Source organism: Carassius gibelio, chromosome A4, assembly GCF_023724105.1.
Source record: "Carassius gibelio isolate Cgi1373 ecotype wild population from Czech Republic chromosome A4, carGib1.2-hapl.c, whole genome shotgun sequence".
NCBI classification, from domain to species: Eukaryota; Metazoa; Chordata; class Actinopteri; order Cypriniformes; family Cyprinidae; genus Carassius; species Carassius gibelio.
Window position 1 is genome coordinate 30,082,998 of NC_068374.1, and position 17,176 is coordinate 30,100,173.

The 17,176-nt window shown below is 36.8% G+C and overlaps 1 protein-coding gene and 1 long non-coding RNA gene across 2 annotated transcripts in view; both read left to right on the forward strand.

Moving 5' to 3' along the window:
* LOC127971124 (deleted in malignant brain tumors 1 protein-like) overlaps positions 1 to 8,649 on the forward strand; it is a 43,398-nt gene extending 34,749 nt beyond the window's left edge. The window contains 9 exon segments of the mRNA XM_052573938.1: positions 5,169 to 5,477; positions 5,585 to 5,896; positions 6,034 to 6,348; positions 6,425 to 6,787; positions 6,825 to 7,142; positions 7,372 to 7,674; positions 7,840 to 7,911; positions 8,038 to 8,278; positions 8,433 to 8,649. Of these exon segments, the coding sequence (XP_052429898.1) occupies positions 5,169 to 5,477; positions 5,585 to 5,896; positions 6,034 to 6,348; positions 6,425 to 6,787; positions 6,825 to 7,142; positions 7,372 to 7,674; positions 7,840 to 7,911; positions 8,038 to 8,278; positions 8,433 to 8,649 (2,450 nt within the window).
* Positions 8,650 to 8,768: 119 nt separating this feature from the next.
* On the forward strand, positions 8,769 to 10,091 carry LOC127976470 (uncharacterized). Its single transcript, XR_008157810.1, has 4 exons — positions 8,769 to 8,831; positions 9,599 to 9,652; positions 9,775 to 9,819; positions 9,954 to 10,091. It is a non-coding gene; the product is annotated as an uncharacterized LOC127976470 (long non-coding RNA).
* Positions 10,092 to 17,176: the final 7,085 nt, after the last annotated feature.

Below are 17,176 nucleotides of genomic sequence, written 5' to 3' on the forward strand. Positions count from 1 at the left end.
CATCCAAAGATTCAGAGAATTGGAAACAATCTCTGTGCATAAGGGTCAAGGCCGGAAAACCATACTGGATGCCGTGATCTTCGAGCCCTTAGACGGCACTGCAACACATACAGGAATGCTACTGCAATGGAAATCACAACATGAACTCAGGAATAATTCCAGAAACATTGTCAGTGAACACAATCCACTTGTGCCATTCGCTGTTGCATTGATCTTTTTCTGTCTATCATGGCGACTACTAGCAAGCATTTGGACAATGTGTGCATCTTTGAGCTCAGCTCTCGTTCGTCTCTTTTTCCGAGGAAAAAAAGTCAGCTATCTGCTTCCCACAGTTCAGGACCCGCCGCTGCTGAGGCATGGAGGAGAATGAGCTTTTGAGAATTTCAGGTGGCTCTGTAATGAATGGTTTATAGAGGGACCCTAACTTTCATGCTCGTAATGGCGGCGGATGAGAGAGAGCCTTGGGAGGACGATGTTATATCTTTAACACTTTCTGATACTAAGGTTAGTGCTCTGCTGGGTTTTTACCCAGGAAAAGCAGGAGATATTTGAGGATGGTGAAGAAGCTGGGGCTGAGCCTTCTCAATTCTCCTGCCCAGCGTATGTAGAGCTGTTGGAGGTTATGGACCGTGCTACGGCAAAGTTGGACTTGCCATGAAAGTGCGCTTACAAGGTGACACAATGGGACCGCCTTGATGAACGTTATCGTTCTGACCATAGCCCTCCAGCTCAGGTGAGCCTTCCATTTCTCCCTGTTCTCCATACAGAGAAAGAAATGAAAGAGGTAATTTTCTTCTTGCATCCATCAGTTTCAGCATTGGAGTTGTGCAAAAATGGCTATGAGAGGATGTCCCGTGTAGAAAGATCTCCCTCCTTGTCATCTAAGCCCCTTCAAGAAATACATCTTGCTTAAATGTCAAGGCATACGCAGCGGCAGGTCAGGCTGAGGCTTTATTACACATGATGGTGGTGCTTCAAGCATATCAGACTGATCTGCCAAGAGACGTGGATGTGAATGGCTTTTTCCTGATCAGGTGGCATGGGCAGCTTACACATCTGGAAAGGCACCATCAATGCTGAAAGGTATATCCAAGTTCTAGAACAACATATGCTCCTATCCAGACATTGTCTCTTTTTAGGGAAGAACTTGCATTTTCCAACGTGACAATGCCAGATCACATACTGCATCAATTACAACATCATGGCTGCATAGAAGAAGGATCCGGGTACTGAAATGGCCAGCCTGCAGTCCAGATCTTTCACCCATAGAAAACATATGGCACATCATAAAGAGGAAGATGCGACAAAGAAGACCTAAGACAGTTGAGCAGCTAGAAGCCTGTATTAGACAAGAATGGGACAACATTCCTATTCCCAAACTTGTGCAACTTTCCTCCAGTCCCCAGATGTTTGCAGACTGTTATAAAAAGAAGAGGGGATGCCACACAGTGGTAAACATGGCCTTGTCCCAACTAAAATATATTAAAATAATTTTTTCTCTCAGTTTAAACATTTGATATGTCCTCTGTGTTGTATTCTGAATAAAATATAGAAATTTGAAGCTTCCACATTATTGCATTCAGTTTTTATTCATAATTTGTACGGTGTCCCAACTTTTTTGGAATTGGGTTTGTTTATATATATATAAACAAACACGCACACACACACCCAGTCACACACACAAAAACAAGAAGCTAGAACAGAAAAAAAAATTAAAGCTATAGTGTTTTTCTTTAAATAAAGAAAGATGATAAATAGATTTTTTTTTTTTTTTTATGATAACGGATGCATTTAATTTGTCTTTATTTTGTTGTAGATGACTTACCAGAAGACTATGATGATGTCGTCATTATACCACAGTTCTGCAATGATAAAGCAGGTCTGGGTTTTGAATTATACACTTCTACATGAGAACAAGGTTTTTTTTTTCTCATTATTTTTGCTTCAAATTATAGAGGCATGCAAAGTATGAATACTGTTTTTTATGTTATGTTATTAATAGGAGCCACATTTATATCAGAAGGTGTTCAGGAGGAGTATGATGATGTGAAGAATGTCAGGGAATATATGATTGACATTGTATGGTATGTTATTAACACCTTTTGTTACTGAATCATAATGGTTTGGTTTTTATATTAGCTTTATATTATCAGTTTCTCTTAATCTAACAATTTCTGATGTCACATTAGCTAATTTAAATTGACTGCAAACATTGTGTTAATTATACTTGTTAAAGCATGCATTGCTGATACATAAATTTGACCTTGTTTTTTTAATAACAGACTATGGTGATGTGGAGGAGGATCCAGTAAAACAGGGATGGACTGAATAATTTAAACCACACTCACTGCCTCAAAGCAGCGTTTTAAGTGGCCTGCAGAGTTTAAGTGTTTGAGTTCTATATACTGTATTTTTAGCCACAATCAACCAATATTCTGTCATAAAATCTTCTAAATCAGTTTTAATTTCTGAAAAAAAAAAAAAAAACTTCTGCTTTCATGGGTTTTTTAAAATGTATTGCTGCATTTTGCTTTGAAACATTTCCGTCATGTACCCTTTGCGAGAAAAATAAATAAATAAATACAAAAATAAAAGATTCAATAATTTTCTATATAATTGTGATGAGTTCAGAATTTTTGCCTTTAAGCTGCCACTGCCTGAATCTGTAACAGTTCACAGCACCATCAACTTATGAAATTGTTACTTTTAACCCTCTGGCCCTCTTCGTTTAGGAGACACTCACCTTCTTCGTGGTCAAAAGTGACCGAAGCCTTGAAATGTTACTTGATTTTTTTTTTCTTCAGGAAAACAAATGTAATATATATTTGTTTAATCATTTTTTATTATTATTATTTATAATTTTAGCTAATTTTAGGATACTATGCAATATTTATTCAATTATAATGAGCTATTTTCTCCATTAGAATAAATATTTTTTTATCTCTTTATTTATTTACTATTTTTTAATAAATGCAATAGTTCACATTTAAATAGAGTGAAACCATTTAAAATCCTTTGAAATCTGAAGAAAAACTTGTGTAATCTTGCATAACCTCTTGTATTAGCACCCTCTATAGATATATACAGAGGCTTTTGGATTCCCATAGTTTTTTAGACCTCATCTCTTCATGTTTTAGGCTTTGCATTTAGATCTATATCTAGACATTCTAAAAGATTACTTTTTGTCAAGGTTTAGATATTTTTAGTAAGATAAGTATCAGGTTTTACATTATGATTACAGTCAAATATTAAAATCTTGTTAGAAAGGGAACAAATAGAAAGCATTTATGTTACTCAGTATTTGATAAATAAAAAATCTAACAAAATAACGAATGAAAAGTGATCATTCAAAAAATGATTTATGATTTATATAAAAAAAAAAATTACTCTGATGTAGTCTTAATAGATAATTTGTGTGTCTGAGAGAAAGAGATAGATAGAGAGAATGCAAGCCTTTTTTTCCATTTATTGATTTCATATATTCTCACAATGCGCTCTCTTGGAGTCTTACCGGTTCATTTCTGTGTGTGTGTGTGTGTGTGAGAGAGAGAGAGAGAGAGCCCCTTTTGTATTTTTTCCATTTATTGATTGGTGTCTGTTTTGCACTCCTGATGTTCTGGAGAGTCACCCCTTGATTGCTGCACACTTTTTTTCCTGACCAGTGGCTGATTTGTAGTTTGTTCCACCAAAAGATTCACTGTGTTTTCAAATGTTTTCGTATTTCCCATTAATTTCCTATGTTGGTCATTTTTGACCGCGAAGAAGGAAAGGACTTTTTTTGGACTCTTTAACATATCCAAATCATGTCTATGATTGTTAATATTGCTAATGTGACAAAAGTCGCAAAGTGTCATCTCATTCCGTTGAAGCTACGATTTTTTTAAATTTAAAAATATAAAATTTTTCAGTCAAAAATGACCAAAGAGGGCCAGAGGGTTAAATGTAGACCCACTGCTGGTGGACTTTTATATTTTGCTAAAAGTCATTGGAATCTACTAAGTGTAAAATCTACTCTTACAAACATCAGCTCTGAGCAATTATCAAAACATGTTCACTTTATGTCCTGCAGAGGGGGTTTCTGACAGTCACAAATACATGACATGCACTCTGAGCTGAGCTTTTTTTTTTTAAACAGACTTTGTTTCATATATTTGTTTTAGGTTTGCTTACTATGTGATTGTTTTGAATAGATTGTTTTCTAATAAAGAGTCTGTGGAATAATGTTTATTGTTATTTACAAATTGTTCTTTAGTATGTCTCTCTTTCTTAGCATGTGATAAACACCCAGTGCTCCTCAAACCAGGGCTGTTGTCAGTGTTTGTCATCAGCAGTTAGTTATCAGTGCTTGTATCTCTTCTCTGCAGGTGTCAGACTTTGATGCTGAATGTACACTTAAGTGTTTCCCACAATCAGTCTCATGACAGCTGGGGGACTTTGTCAGCACTTTAACTTTTGCAGCTTTTCTGTCTCTCTGTGAGGTGGAGGAGGAGTCCTGTTCATCAGTATTGATGTTCTCTATATGTATATAAAGAAAGCTGAAAATTCCTCTAAAGAAAAGTTTGTCACTGAAGCTGTTCGGTGATTTTGTCTGTTAATTCTTGAAAGTTCGCCCTGATTGAGACAGGAAGTCTTTTTTTCTTCATAATCACTGAAAGCTGATGAGAAGTTGTAGAGCAGAGGAAGAGGAAGATGAAAAGCTGTCTGGAGGTCCTCTTAATGTCGACAGTCGTCACACTCACTGCTGCAGGTCGGTGAATCTTCAGCTATGGGCCAAAGAGTTTCTGGAAAATTATTTAACAGTTCAGTGTTTAACTTAAAGATTTCTTACTGGTGTTAAATAATTATTTACTTACAGACAAAATGCTTTGCTTTATTAGCTTTAGTTTGTTTTACTTCATTGTAGCCTATTATCGGGCAGGGGTTTTTGGGTAATAGTTTCTGCTCTGTACTTACACTCTTTGTATCGGGTAAATTACTCAATAAAAAAAAAAATGAAAAAAAGAGAAGTAATATTTTAGGAGCTGCTTTTACTGTTTTTATTTCAGCAGAAAAACTTTTTTCAATTATTATTATTACTATTATTATTATTATTTTTTTATCAGGTAATTTGAGAGCATAAATTACATTTGAATGTTTATGCAAAAGACTCTTGTGTCTGTTGTGTACAGGCAATGTGAGGTTGGTTGGTGGTATCAGTCCCTGTTCTGGTAGAGTGGAGGTTTTTCATAAAGGTCAGTGGGGAACGGTGTGTGATGATGGCTGGGATATGACTGATGCTGAAGTGGTGTGTAGAGAGCTGGACTGTGAAAAACCTTCACGTGCAGTTGGCGTTGCTCACTTTGGACAAGGATCAGGAAAAATCTGGATGGATGAAGTAAAGTGTACTGGATCAGAGACAACACTGAAGAAATGTAAAACAAAAGGATGGGGTGACAATAACTGTGATCATAAGGAAGATGCTGGAGTCTTCTGCAAAGGTCAAACTTTCCAATCTTCCTGAATGATTTCATAGAGAGAAAAAACTGAACAATAGTTATAATGAAATGATTGTTTTGATATTTATTTCTATCATGTATACACACAGGTCGCCTCCCCAGTCTAGTAAATGGGTCTCATCATTGTGCTGGGAGGTTAGAGATACTTCAAACAAAGACGTTGATGTCAGTGTGTGACGCTGTCTTTGACCAGCAGGATGCAGAGGTTGTGTGTAGAGAGCTGGACTGTGGGGCTCCTGTACAGGTGCTGGGAGCAGCTGCTTTTGGCAAAGGAGATGCTAAGATTTGGAAAGAAGAGATTCAGTGCAGAGGAGACGAATCACACATTGAATTATGTTCTACATCCAACTCTTCACATAAACACTGTTCCCATGAAAATGCTGTAGGATTAATATGCTCTGGTTGAGTAATATTTGACCTTTCTTTACATGTAATATACAGTATACAGAAAAAAATTATAAAAAAAAAAACATTCTCTTTTCCAAAGAAGAGTAAGTATTGTTAAAAATTTTGTTTTGTTTCACTAACTTTTGTCCAGGTTACACTGATCTCAGGCTGGTAAATGGTTCAGACTCTTGTTCTGGTCGAGTCGAACGTCAGTACTTCAGTAAATGGGGCACAGTGTGTGATGCATGCTGGGATATGAGAGCTGCCAGTGTTCTCTGTAGACAGCTGAATTGTGGGATTGCTGTGTCTGTTTTGGGATCAGACTGGTTTGGAGAGGGAAGTAGTGAAATCTGGGCTGATGTGATTGATTGTGATGGGAATGAAACCAAACTCTCAGAATGTTCCATCTCTTCATGGAGTCGAGCTGAATGTTCTCATAGACGAGATGTTGGAGTCATCTGCTCTAGTGAGAGGATTTTAATGAAAAATATATTATAGATGACCATGTAATACCTTAATAAAATGCCACATCTTTAACTCAGATTCCTCTCTGGCTCTTCATGACGGTCTGGTGCGGTTGTCTGGAGAGAGACAGTGTGAGGGGGAGGTGGAAGTTTTCATCCATCAGGTCTGGAGGAGAGTTCTGCTGGACTCCTGGAGTCTCTCTGAATCCTCTGTGGTCTGCAGACAGCTGGGCTGTGGCTCTGTGCTGAACTTCTACAGCTCCTCTTCATCCAGTCCTGAACACAGTCATGAGTGTGTGACGGGCTTCCAGTGCTCTGGGAGTGAAGCTCATCTGGGGAACTGCAGCTCTCCACAAACTCTCAACTGCAGCTCCACACAACAGCTGTCAATCACCTGCATCGGTGAGAAGAACAACATCTGGACAGATTCTTCAGTTGTTCGTGATCAATAATGTGTTTTTCTGTCTCTGAATATCAGGTCGGGGGTCCATCAGGCTGGTGGGTTCTGGGGGAGACTGTGCAGGGAGGCTGGAGGTTTTTCACAGCGGCTCATGGGGGACAGTGTGTGATGACTCCTGGGATATTAAAGATGCTCATGTGGTGTGCAGACAGCTGCAGTGTGGAGTGGCCCTCAGTAACCAGCAGGTACCAGCCTGGTTTGGTCCTGGTTCTGGACACATATGGCTGGATGAGGTGGAGTGTGAGGGGAATGAGACGTCCCTGTGGAGCTGCTCTTCTCCAGGCTGGGGAAAACATGACTGCATACACAAGGAGGATGTAGGAGTCGTGTGCTCAGGTAAAGTCTCACACATTTTGGCAACAACAATTACCAGCAGCAGCTACTTTCATTATCTGGAAAATATATATATATATATATATATATTATAAAAATAATATATATATATATATATATATATATATATATATATATATATATGTTTAGTCACCTTTAGAATCAAATAATTTCAGTGTACTGGTATTTACACAATTTAATAACTGAATTAAATGCAGTATCTTTCATCTAGAGTTTAAAGAGATCAGGTTAACTGAGGGCTGTCAAGGGAATCTGGAGGTTTTCTACAATGGATCCTGGGGTAATGTGTGCTGGAACCAGATGGACAGAGACACAGCGAGTCTGATCTGTCAAGAGCTGAACTGTGGAAGATCTGGCAGTGAACCCAGTAATTCAGAGGGACTTAGATCTACTCCTAATTGGTTAGATCTTCTTATATGTCGAAAAGATGACAAAACTTTGTGGCAGTGTCCATCTTTACCCTGGGGCCAGAACAGCTGTTATGAAAATGAGGTGGCCAATATCATTTGCTCTGGTAAGAATTAATTTAATGATTAAAAATGCATTTCTTTCTTTTCCTTCCTTTTTTTAACAGTAAATCAAAATCATGAATACGTTATTGTTTGTTATGTAGTTTTCATGAAAGTTTAGTTTCCATCTTAATCAGAGGTTTGTTGGGTCTTGCATGTTATAATCACAGAGAAAGAGATTCCTGAGTCTACACAGAGTCGTCCGACATGTTCAGCATCTCCTCACCAGAGACAGTGTTCAAGTGAGTAGGTTTTATTTTAGTAATGAAAGCAATAATAAATCAATGCCTAATAGCTTTTTTTTCACTTTATAGTTGTGAATTGTCTGGCTGGTAAGTGATAACTGATGAGTCTCCTTGTTATTTCAGACTATCTTCCTCTCAGACTGAGTGGAGGGGACGGCCGGTGCTCTGGGAGGCTGGAGGTGTATCATAACACTGTGTGGGGCTCAGTCTGTGATGATCACTGGGACATCAGCGATGCTCAGGTGGTCTGCAGGCAGCTGGGTTGTGGAGCAGCACTGAGGGCTGATAGGAATTCAGTCTTTGGTGCTGGTGAAGGTGTTGTGTGGATGAACAAAGTCGAGTGCAGAGGGAATGAGATTCACCTGTGGGACTGTCCTCTCTCCCTGAATAACCACACTGACTGCTCCCACAAAGAGCACGCTGGACTCACCTGTGCAGGTCACTAAAAAACACTGAGTAATAATATTAATTTTATATCATTTTATGTACTCATAATATGTTTGTTTCTGTTTTGGCAGATTTATCAGATGTGTCAGTGTCCACTACTCCTGCCACAACATCGTCAGCTTCTCCTCCAGTTTCTCCTCCAGTGCGCTCCACATCAGTCTCTCCTCCACAAACTCCTCAACCAGTGTCTTCCCCAGTGCTTGTGATTGTTCTGGGAGTTGTGCTCTTACTGCTCTTAGTGCCACTGCTTATACTGATTCAGCAGAACAGAGTGATGAGGAGAGGTAGGAGAGATCCAGAGACTGTCATATTGTGTCTTATTGAGTGTGTGATCAGTGATCAATGTGTTGTGAACTGACAGCAGGTTTGTCTGTCTACACTCACAGCTCTCTTTAAGAGGAGACACAGGACGATGTCTGAGGCCGTTTATGAGGAAATTTATCACAGACAAAATCACTTCACTCAGAAGGGTGAGGCTCCTGAAATGATCACCTTTATTATGAACATTGTAGTTGTGAATTTATAATTGAATTTTTTTTATTTTTAATTATTTTTTTTTTTTGCTATGCTGATATGTCTAATGTTTCTACATGTCTTTTTTGACAGTTAAAGTTAAAGATATGTTAATCCTGATAGGCTTCCTGCTTTTAACCACAGAATCCAGCAGTGGAAACCACATTGCTGTGTTTGTGTAAAAAAAAAAGGTTTGCGCAAGCTGCAGTCAGTGTGAGAGCACACAGGTGTTAGTCTGAGGGTGAGGTCTAAACAAGTGTAGATATCCAAATCAGTGTTTCTGAACTCTAACTTCACTAAAAACTTCACCTAAAAATTAAAATACTCCTCAGGTCATCCAAAATGTAGATGACTTTGTTTCTTCATTGAAAAAGATTTGGAGAAATTTAGCATTAGATCATTTGTTCACCAACTGTGTTCTCTGCAGTGTCTGGGTGCCATCAGAATAAGAGTCCAACCAGCTGATAAACATATCACAATTAACCACATGCAATCCACACTACTTCAGTCCAGTTAATACCTTGTAAAGTGGAAAAACAGTGTTTGTTATAAACAAATCCATCATGATGTTTTAACTTTAAACTGTTGCTTCTAGCTGAAATACAAGTTAATTTACTCCAGTGAAAAGTCATCACCTGCACATCAAAATTCAACACTATATTTGTTTAGAACTTTTTTAATGGACGTTTCTTAGTGTATGATTTATTGGTTTTTATTTATACAGACAAAATGGACCAAGAGGCTCCAGAAGAATATGTCAACACTGATAGACTGAATTGTGAGTTTGAGTTTTCCATGCTAAAATGGTCATTCTGAAAATAAAGTAATGTAGTAAGGAGCAAAAACAGCTTAATTTTAGTTTAGAGAGAGTGAAATTGTATCTGTGTTTTTTTTTCACAGATGACACAACTGAGGTCTATGATGATGCAACAACCATGAGAGAAGGTGATTTTTTTTAGTGTGTTCAATGTATCAAGTGTTTATCAATTTGTTCTACATTTTTAGAAGAAAAACTCAAAGAATCATGATGATGTTATCTCAATATTTACTGATTAATCTTCTCTCCTTTTTTGTAACAGAGCATGGAGAAGAGGAGCCAATTTAAGATGAAAAAAGTGTGTGATCAACTACTGCTTCTGCTGTTTCTTATAATTGTTGTTGTTATTTGCTACCTGGTGCATTTTAATATCAGGTAATCAACTAAATCAGCATGTTTGGTATTAATCTGCTTAAAAATTATATATATTTATATATATATATATATATATATATATATATATATATATATATATATATATATATATATATATATATATATATATATATATATTTACCCATTCTCATACAACCATCAGCAGAAGGCAGGAAGACAGGTAAAGCTGTCTCACAATTGTCTTATTTTCATTTCTTCATATTGCTTGTTCTGATTTAATTTCTAATTACTTTAATATGTAAAGTTGATCACACATTACTTTAGTAACTGCGTCATATTTTGAATAATTTCCATTTGTGTCGGAGGGTTCGACTCATTCCTCCTAGAAGCCCACATTACACTGGTGCTGAAATGTAGCGGTCGCTGTCCATGGTGCTGGTTGTGTCCACACTGTAGTTCAGCTCATTTCCGTTGCCGTGTCATGAAAATAATTGACCACCAAAAACAAGAAAGCCAAAAAATATGTTTAGCTTGATGTAATGGTATAAATACCCACGTCACATAAAATGCATTCGAGCTGCCATCATTAACATGTTTAATTTAATCCAATATTTGGTTGTGCATAGTCCCACGAAAAATTACTGCCTCTCTTTGCTCGTGTTCTGTTATTTGTACAGTAGGCTAGGGTTAAAACAACCACACCCCTTGCTCAGGTGGTCTAACATTACTTTTCGTCTTTTATTTACTGCCATCTTCTGGATTTAAGACGACAATACAGTTGTTATCAAACATTCCTGCAGTTTTATTTTAAAATGATAATTGATTAAAACATTTCTCTCTCCGTCTTTGAACAACTTTTCACAAAAACACACGTGTGTGTGTGTTTTGTGTGTGTGTGGGGGGGGGGGGGGGGGGGTGCATGTTTTTTGTAAAAAGTAAAAATGCACAAAGTTTCCTGTAAAGGTTAGGGTTAGGTGTAGGGTTGGTGAAGGGTGATATAATATACAGTTTCTACATTATAAAAACCATTACACCTATGGGATCTCCCCACTTTTCACAAAAACAAACATGAGTGTGTGTGTCAATGATTGAGCTTCCATTATCCTTTTCCCCAAATATCCCTTTTTTCCTATTCATTTTCCCATATAGCCAATGATAACATATTTACCCATACATTGAATAGTTTTTGTGCTTTTCTGTGATGTCAGTTCCAAGCTGTTCAAACAGCCTAATCATTCAATTGTATTTCTAAAATGTCATTATCACATAATGAATGATGTAGTATGTTTTTGTGTTGTTTTTATAATGTTGTTGTAATGGTTACATTTAAACCCATTTTTACATTTTTATACTTATTTTTCTTAAGGAATATGGAATTTATCAGTATGTCATATTTGAAAGTGACAGGGACAAATGAGGTTAGATGAGGTTACATCTTGCACATTTTCAACTGCAGTTCACATTTTAATCACAAGATGGAAACATGTGACTGGCCGAGCATATTTAAACTCCTGAAATATGTGTCATGTCTCTCTCTGTCTGTCTGTCTGTCTCTCTATCCATCCTTTATCCTAAAATAAGTTAAAAACAACAACAACAAAAGTAACATCAAATTCTTAATTTAGATTTTGGCATTCTTTGGTATGTATTCATTCAATTGTTATCCTTTAAACAGCCAAAGATTGTCAAACTAGAGCCATGTTAGGTCACACTGCACTACTGTAGCCAATAAAAAAGAGATAGGTAAGATTCACAGCTTTGCTACAAAATACAGATATTGTGCTCATATTAATCACGGGTCTATTTACTGCAGTTCAACTGGATGATGCTGTAATGCGAAGTGTTACTCACAAGCAATTAAATCACAAGTGTGCTCCAGCAATAAAAGAATCATTCTCAAAGAACAGCTGTGACTGATGCCAGCATTATCTGCCGTCTGGTCACAGTGGGAACGCAGGTATACCTGTTAAATTCTTTTAGAGACTGCAGAAGCAGACAGAGGTTTCCATAGAGACTGCAGGAGGCCAAGTCCACAATAAGCATTGCCCAAACTATCTTTACACCCTGCGGCTTCCCAGCCATTAATGAAGTGAACGACAGACAGACAAACAGATACAGTAGATAGAGATAGATAGATAGATGAGTGAATGGGTGCCGTCAGATTGAGAGTCCAATAAAAAGTTAATTCCTAGTTATCCACTAACATCAAAATCCATCAACATATTTGTTTAAAAAGGTTTTGGACTGTTTTACCCTGTAAACTGATTGATCTGTGCATATTTATCTCCTGATTCAGACAAGAAGACATTTTTACTGGCGAGAGCAATATTGTGGATAGTATTATGAATATGTATTTTTTCTGGATGGGTTTTTTTGTTCCACACGATTTTAATTGATGTTGTGGATTATCATGATGTTTTTATCAGCTATTTGGACTCTCTTTATGACGGCACCAATTCACTGCAGATGATTCATTGGTGAGCAAGTGATGTAATGCTAGATTTCTAGGTAATGCTAGGTTTTTTGCACCTCGCTTCCATAATTTACTATATAGGCTAGATATGTCTGTAACCCTCCATCTCACACTCTCGCACTGGGCTTCTTATCATTGTATTGGCACCAGGATGGATGGATCAGTTTTGCACACAGCACTGGCAGGTTTATCTCCACTGCTCACCAAATTAAGATAGGACCTGTGTCTAGCCGACAGTATCAAACAGGTTTAGCTCAACCATGAGGGCATCAATCTACCTTCCCCTTTATGATCCTTATTCTCAAATTTCAAGCCTGTCACCGCTCAAGCCAACAGCAGAGCTTTGCCTTCTCTTAATGGACATCAGACTCTGATCACAGATGTTTTGCCTGCTGTTAAAAGCTCAATGATTACGTGCCAGATGGTGAGCAGTCTCACTTTAGGGCATATTGCAGATATTTGCTAATGCTTTTTCAAGGCATTGAATGACCTGTTTTTACTTTTTTTTTTCAGATGAGATTAAACACACATTTGAGAATTTGGTATTTGGTCTTATTTTCTGCTTATATTATAGGAGGGTTAAACTGCAATGATCTAAGATTAATTATGAAAAATAGTAGTTTATTTGACCTCTGCAACTGCAGCACTGATTTTAGCTTGTTAGAATTCCAGCAAGTCTGTGTAGTTGTGTTTTGGTGTGCATGTCTCACAGTGCAGTGATCTAACAGTGCACAGTTGGCGGCACCCACTGACTCTGAGAAACCAAGTCTCAGTCAATGACTCACGATTGTGTGGTGTAGGCGTCTGGACTCTCATTCATAGAAATAACATTTCCAAAGAACAGAACTTAGTTATTGAGTGTCACTGGGTAATTTACAAAGAGAAAAAAAAAGGGTTGTAGTGATCAATAATCAACTATTTTTCCTTGTCTTTTTTCTGACATTCAAAGACTTTTTAAAATGCATGTTCATTAGAATCTATCTATCTATCTATCTTTTGTTATTTTTGCCTATCTGTCATTCATTCTGTCATTTGTTTATCTGTCTAATCATTTTTCTATACATCTGCCTATCTGTCTGTCTTTGCATTTTTGTCCATCATTCTATCTATCAATTTCCATCCATTTGTCCATCCGTCCGTCTGTCTGTCTGTCAGTCATTTATCTTCTTGCCCACCATTAATAGGTTCCTTTAAAACTATATGAGTTAAAAGGAAACATGGCCATTTAGTATTTTATGTTTATAACAAATAGGCCATTTATGTGCTTATGAGAGCAGGACAGTGTGTGCAGAGAGCAGGAGAAAGACATGAGGCTGTATTTACCATGATGGCTTACTCTTCATTGATCATTGTAATGAATGTCATCATTAAAATTCACCATCACGTTTCTCTGTTCTCGCTAGCGATTTACGATATAGCATTCTCAGATTAGACGGGAACGGGAATAGGCAACCATGCTTAAATCCAAGACCACGCTGGATGACCGAATGTGACATGCAGTACTTGGATTAAAAAACATGTTTAGTGTCACCAATGCGAAGTGATTGTGAGTCAAAGTCAGATGCATAATTCAGGGAATTAGAGCTGGAGCTCTGTAAGTGATAGGAATGCTGTCATAACACATGAAGTAGATGCAGTCACTAATCCTTGAGAGTTTCAAAGCATCAAGAAGACCGGATAGGACACAAGCTAAATTAATAGGATGTGTGTCTTGAAAAAAGTACCTGTTTTACTAGAACATCAAATAAATCTGAAGTGTGTAATTTCTTCCCCACCTGAGTCACCAAACACAATTGTGAATAACAAAGACTTTTAGGCTCATTGTGATGCTTAGAAGATATTTGCACTTTTTTCCAATGAAATCAGCATACAAATTTAACCTTTTTTTTAGTAAATCATTCCTCCGTTCTACACAAACTGAACAAATTGTTGTTTCAAAATGTGCCTGAGTTCAGACAGATTATTCCAGTGTTGCATGAAAACGGATTTAAAAAAGCATGTGTCAGACAATTTCAGAAAGCTAGATGATGATCCATTCTATATTTGATCATGCCCTTAGTTTGCACTGCATCCCAATGTGAACTGTTTTCCCTCTCCTTTCACACACACATATACACCAGTTTTGTTTATTCACGAGTTTGTATGTGTGGGTGTGTGTGTCAGAGTAAATCAGGCAAGAGAGCTCTAATGAAAGATGATTTCTGTGCTCTGATCCAAGGGGCAAAATGTCTATTTCTGGTTCCTCATATCAATACACATCCACTGCCGGCATCTCTGTCAGTAGCTTGGAAAGTCAGCGCTGCGCTTTATACGTGAGAGCCAGCATTTCAGGAAATAAAGACAGTAATTGATTAAATTGTTTAACAAACTGCATAATGCTCAATGAGAACCATGATAGAGATTCTCTAAACAGTCATTAGTGGTAAAATGCATATTGAAAAATTATACTAAGCTAGTAGCTTTATTAATTGGGAAGAATGTGCTTTAACTTTAAAATTGCCTTAGAAAAATATGAAAATGTATGTTGAAATCACATTTAACCACATATTTGTCTAGATTGTTTACATTTTTATATAAAAAATATATATTTTATTAGTATTTTCTCTAGTTTTTTTTTTTTTCTTTTTTTTTTGTCATGTATTTTTATGCATGCTTTTTGTCACGATGCATTTTTTTGTGCATTCTTTTTAGCCATCTCACGCTTACATGACCGTATTTTTGCACATATAGATTAAAGATGACTGAAGTTCATACTTAAAAATTCAATGCATTTTTTTCACATAATATTAGTGGAAGCAGTCAGATTGAGCACATTGTTGACTGTGACTGCTCAAACAGAATGTGTGAAATATAAGCAGCAGACATGTGATGCCCTCTAATAATTAAACCTTCAAATGACATAACAGTTCTTTGCTGAACAGAAAAGGACATATGGCATTTATGAGTCAGATGCATATGGAAGCATTGTGTTCAGATGTTCTCTGGGGCTATTATGAGTACAGCATTGCTACCTGTCCTCCCGCTTATTATTCAATCCACAACTTTTTGTTGGTTTTCAGCATTAAAATCATCTGGGCTTGGAAGGGTGACTGTGAAAAACCTCATAATGGAGAGATGAGCTCCCTGTCCCATACGTCCTCTCAACATGAAAACACTCATATAACCTCTGTCTCTCAGGGATAAGGTTAGCACTAATTCAAAATCAAAGATGAGGTATAGTGACAGAAGACAGGATATGTTTTCAGCAGAGCTAAAACTCTTGTCTGCTAAAATTTTGTGTGAGGATAACTTCCCTCAAAAATGAGCTGTAAATGTTTATAGAAAGACGTTTAAATCAATGGAAGTTTAAATCAATTAGAAGCCCAAACCATTTGAGACGGATTAATTTTTGTTCAACTTGTTTGCAAACTGCTCAACTCATCATAACAATTAGGACTGAAGTTGTTATTTCTTGCTCTGGAAATGTACAGTCTGACAAGCAAATTGTTCAGACATGCATATTAGAAAGTTTTCTTCATTTTGACCTCAGTTTTGAGGACATTGGAGAAAAGTCCTCATTATAACTAAACCAAACAAATGCAGTGGACTACAACCACCTGATGTGCTATTAGATGCTATTGAAGGCTTATTACATGCCTGATATTTTAATTTGGTTCACCTAATCAGATATTCTAACAGGGAAAAAAAGCTGTTATAAAGCTTTTCCAATAATTTCCAAACGTCACTCTGTATAAAACTGGATCAATTAAACCTTTCAGATTGATGATAAAACAGTTCTTTCAGCATTTACTTTATCCTACAATGATACTAAAATAACTCAATTTTCATCATATGGAAAAAAGTTAATTATTTGAGATATCCTATTTTTTTTTTTTTTTTTTTTTTTGTAGGTTAATTATGAAAGAATGAAAAATGCCTTTGAAAACAGAATAATATAAGAATAAATGTAGATGTTTTGGATTAATGATGACAATTCCCATTAACACGTTCAGTCTAAAGCAGTTTCTCAGATACCAGGAAAGCACAAGTTGTTCACATTCATCGTCTCGCGTTGGTCTCCAGAAATGGCTAGAATGGAGAACATGTCAGACGTCAGCCCGAGGGGATATAAATGGACCCTTGTTGCCTTGTTGTGAGTGACAGTTCAACAATTAAACTGACAAGGTGAACACATTCACACTTGCTGGCCCTAAAGCCTCTATCTAAGGAGACTAAATGCACGGTAGATTTTCTAAGATGTAGACAGCATGCAGGCTTTGGCCACTCAGATGTCCAATCATTCCTGTATAATAGAACTCAAGAGGGCATTAAGATGACAGTAGCCTCAAACTCTTTCTCTCATACTTTATTCCTGGATGCTGTGTTTTTTGATGGAGACTTGTTTTTTGTTTATTATTGGTTTTATTGAGCAGACTGGTGATGTCCTATTTTTACTCTGGAGGGGTCTAGCAGACATATCTATTGACTACCATTTCAGACAAATATTGTATTTTTAGAAGAATAATTAAAACCATTATTGGAGGTTTTGTTTGTTTATGTGTTTGGTGTGTGTTTTTCTTTTATTTTCTTTTTCTTGAAAATATTTACCGTTTTACACTTTTCTTGATGTTCTCTCGATACTTGACTCTGGTCAATCATGGCAATCTGTATTTAAGTAAATAAATCTGAATTAAATA